Source organism: Emiliania huxleyi, assembly GCF_000372725.1.
Source record: "Emiliania huxleyi CCMP1516 unplaced genomic scaffold EMIHUscaffold_340, whole genome shotgun sequence".
Classification (NCBI taxonomy): Eukaryota; Haptophyta; order Isochrysidales; family Noelaerhabdaceae; genus Emiliania; species Emiliania huxleyi.
The window spans coordinates 54799-58179 of NW_005199442.1; the positions used below are offsets into that span (position 1 = coordinate 54799).

Consider the following 3381-nt stretch of genomic DNA (forward strand, 5'->3'; position numbering starts at 1 on the left):
AGTCCCCAGCTCCCACGCCTCCACGCCGACTCTACAGCATCCCCCTCGCCACCTCCTCGGACCCCTCCCCCCGCACCTCCACCTCCCTCGCCGTCGCCCCCCACGGCCTCCACCCCGCCGCCGCCGCCGCCGCCGGGTGATTCGGCTCCCGAAGCGCGCTGGAAGGCCATCGCGCTGACGGGTCCGTCGTGCGCACGGGTGCTCCAGAGGGGTGAGTCGTCGGAGGAGCGCAGGTCGAAGATGCACGCGCTGCCGTCGGCGGCGCCGCACGCGAGGTGGAGCCCGTCGGGCGCAAAGGCGAGGGAGGTGAACCTGCGTGGCGAAGGGTCCTAGAAGGTTCCTAGAAGGTTCCTAGGAGGTTCCTAGGAGGGAGGTGAACCTGCGTGGCGAAGGGTCCTAGAAGGCTCCTAGGAGGTTCCTAGGAGGGAGGTGAACCTGCGTGGCGAAGGGTCCTAGAAGGCTCCTAGAAGGTTCCTAGGAGGGAGGTGAACCTGCGTGGCGAAGGGTCCTAGAAGGTTCCTAGAAGGTTCCTAGGAGGGAGGTGAACCTGCGTGGTGGTGCAGACGCCGACCTCGGGGCGGGAGGGCGGGACCGTGTGCCGTGTCTTTGCAGCGCCGTGTGAATGCAAGGGGGGGGGATACGAACACAGCGAGTCCAGCTCGCTACGGCTGAGTACAGAGGGAGTACGTGCCCTCTCGAGCGCTGCTTGGACGTTTCGAGGCGCGCGGCCGCACAGAGAGCGGCCGCGCGTCGGGACGGGCGGACCTCGCTCTCCCGGGGGAGAGGAGAGGCACCGCGCACGCCGTGGGGTCGCGAGGCAGAACGGGGCACGCGTCCGCCGGAGGTCTAGTCGTGGCCCGAGCGCCCGTGGTCTCCCGTGATCTCCCGTGATCTCCCGTGATCTCCCGTGGTCTGCCTCTAGGGCGGCGAACGATTGGTCGGAGCAGAGTGTCCGCACGACGGCGAGGCGGGTCGTGTCGTAGAAGACGATGCTTCCGTCTGCGGCGGCGGACACCAGCAAGTGGTGGTTGACAGCCGACCACGCGACGCCGCAGCAGGCCGCGCTGTGCGCCTCAAACTTGTGCAGCTGAACTGCACGCGGTAAGCCTGAGGTAGAGGTAGTGGAGACCCTGTAAGCTCTCAAGGCCGACCCATCTTCCTCTCGCACAGGGCCAGTTCAATCCCCGAGAGGAGAGGCAGAGTCTCGTCTGGCGCGGGGAGACCCCCCGTAAGCTCTCAAGGCCGACCTCCCATCTTCCTCTCTAGTGGTAGAGGGTCGACTTCTCCACACGCACAGCGAAGGTTGTGGGGCGACGGCCGGGCTATCCCTCGCGACTCCACGTCTTGCAGACCGGAGCGCACGGCATTCAAAGTGCGAGGCCCGGTGCGCGTGGGTGAGCGGTGTGTGTGTGTGTGTGTGTGTGTGCGTGCGTGCGTGCGTGCGTGTGTGTGTGTGTGTGTGTGTGTGTGTGTGTGTGTGTGTGTGTGTGTGTGTGCTTGTGCGTGTGCTTGTGCGTGTGAATGTGGCAAGCCTGCGGCTCCAGCAGCGTGCGAGCCGCCACGCAGCGGCGCCGCCGTCTCCCAGAGCGAGACGACGCCGTCCTCCGACCCCGTCGCCAGCTTCGTCGGGTGGAAAGGCGACCAATGCAGACCGCGCACTGCGTGATCGCCGCGCGCGCCCGGCGGCGCCGTATCCGCGCGGCAAACCGCAGCGACGGAGCCCTGCACGCGGTGGACGATCACGTCGCCGGCGGTGGAGGCGGAGGCGACGTGGACCTCGGACGGGCTCCACGAGAGCGCGCACACGCCCGCGCGGTGGCCACGCAGCGTGAGCGCGTGCTCGCGCTTCTGCAGGTCAAAGATACGGACCAGCGCGTCCGCGGAGCCCGAGGCAAGGTAGCGCGAGGCGGGGCTCCACGTCACGGAGAGCACCGGCGCGGGGCCGTCGGGGCCGCGCGCCTGCGGCCGCAGCGTATCGAAGAGCGAGCCGTCCCGCTCGGAGAGGACAACGGACCCGTCGTGGGAACTGCTCGCGAGGACACGGTCGTTGGCGGTCCAGCGGAGCGCACTGACCTGCGCGGCGTGCGGCGAGAAGCGGCGCCGCGCCACCGCGCCACCGTCCCACAGCGCCACGCCGTCGTCGCCAGCGGTGGCGAGCAGTGGAGGCATGTGCGTGAGCGTTGCGCCGGTGGGGCCTTCGCCAGCCTCGCCAGCGAGCGCGGTAAATCTGGCGTTTTTTTTGCGCCAGCGACTTGCGTTGGGTGTCTGATAGAAACCGCCAATGGCAGTTAGCGGACGTCGCCGCGGCTCGTCTCTGCCGCGGCGGCTGCTGCGCGCACGTGGTGGCGCCGCTCTCTCGCGAGACGGCTGGCGACGCGGCTCGCGGCCGACGTACGCTGCGCTCGTCCGACCGCCCGCGGCGTGGCGTGCGCGGCGCTGCGCACCGCTCTGCGAGCGCTTCTGCGCTGCTTTGAGTAGAGTCCACTGTATATGAGCTGCTGCCTCGCTGATGCGAGTTGACATATCCGGTGATGTGCGAGCGTTCCGTTCGTGCGTCGACTGGCTCCCGGTTCGAGTCGCCGGGGGGGAGGGGGGGGCCTCCTCGGCCTCCTCGGCCTCCTCGGCCTCCTCGGCCTCCTCGGCCTCCTCGGCAGCCTCGGCAGCCTCGGCTGCTTGGCGCACGCGGCGCGCGAGCCGCGCCGCGCTGCCTTTTTGCTCGCTGCCTCCGTTGTCGGCTCGGCCGTTCCGTCTCCTCGCTCTGGCTCGGGCCGTGGGCGTGCTGCTGCTGCTGCTCGGCACTGTTGTCGCCATTTTCAATCTCTCTCTCTCTGCTCTCTCTCTCTCTGCTCTCTCTCTCTCTCGGCTCTCTCTCTCTCTCTCTCTCTCTCTCTCTCTCTCTCTCTCTCTCTCTCTCTCTCTCTCTAGCCGGACTTGCTGCTCGCGTCGGGAAGTGGGTCGCCAATGGCAAACTTGGCACCACCGTCGGCGCACGCAACGTTGTCACTCTCGTCCAGAGCCACGTACATCGCCGACATGCTAAAACCGTCGTAGTTCGAGAAGCTAACGTGCCCGAGCTTGTCGCCTTCGCCTTTGAAAAATGTCAGCGGCCGAGGCGGGTTCATCTCGATCATCTGGCTCATGCCTTGCTGTCCCCGAGGCCACCATGTCACCCGCGTCCCTTGAGATGTGAGATCGGGAGTCCGCGTCGCGGCGGCCACGTCGCAGCGGTGCCCCTGTGAGATAGGCTCGTCCGTCGTGCACGACTTTCCGATCACGCAGCTCGAAGCCTTAGGGACATAGCACGATGCCAGAGTTGGGAGGGCACTACTTGGATTGGGCGAGCCCCACCCATCGAGGAACACGTCGTACGGGCAGTTGTTG

General features: G+C 67.5%; 1 protein-coding gene across 1 annotated transcript in view; it reads right to left on the reverse strand.

Annotated features, from left to right (window-relative positions):
* The window catches only part of EMIHUDRAFT_241694 (hypothetical protein), a gene marked incomplete at both ends in the record, with an annotated part of 5189 nt that extends 2049 nt beyond the window's left edge, over positions 1-3140 (reverse strand). Inside the window, 7 exons of the mRNA XM_005773252.1 lie at positions 180-312; positions 933-1107; positions 1563-1620; positions 1708-1848; positions 2074-2205; positions 2683-2758; positions 2932-3140. Of these exons, the coding sequence (XP_005773309.1) occupies positions 180-312; positions 933-1107; positions 1563-1620; positions 1708-1848; positions 2074-2205; positions 2683-2758; positions 2932-3140 (924 nt within the window). The remainder of the gene's footprint in view (positions 1-179; positions 313-932; positions 1108-1562; positions 1621-1707; positions 1849-2073; positions 2206-2682; positions 2759-2931) is intronic.
* Between the last annotated feature and the right edge of the window lie 241 nt (positions 3141-3381).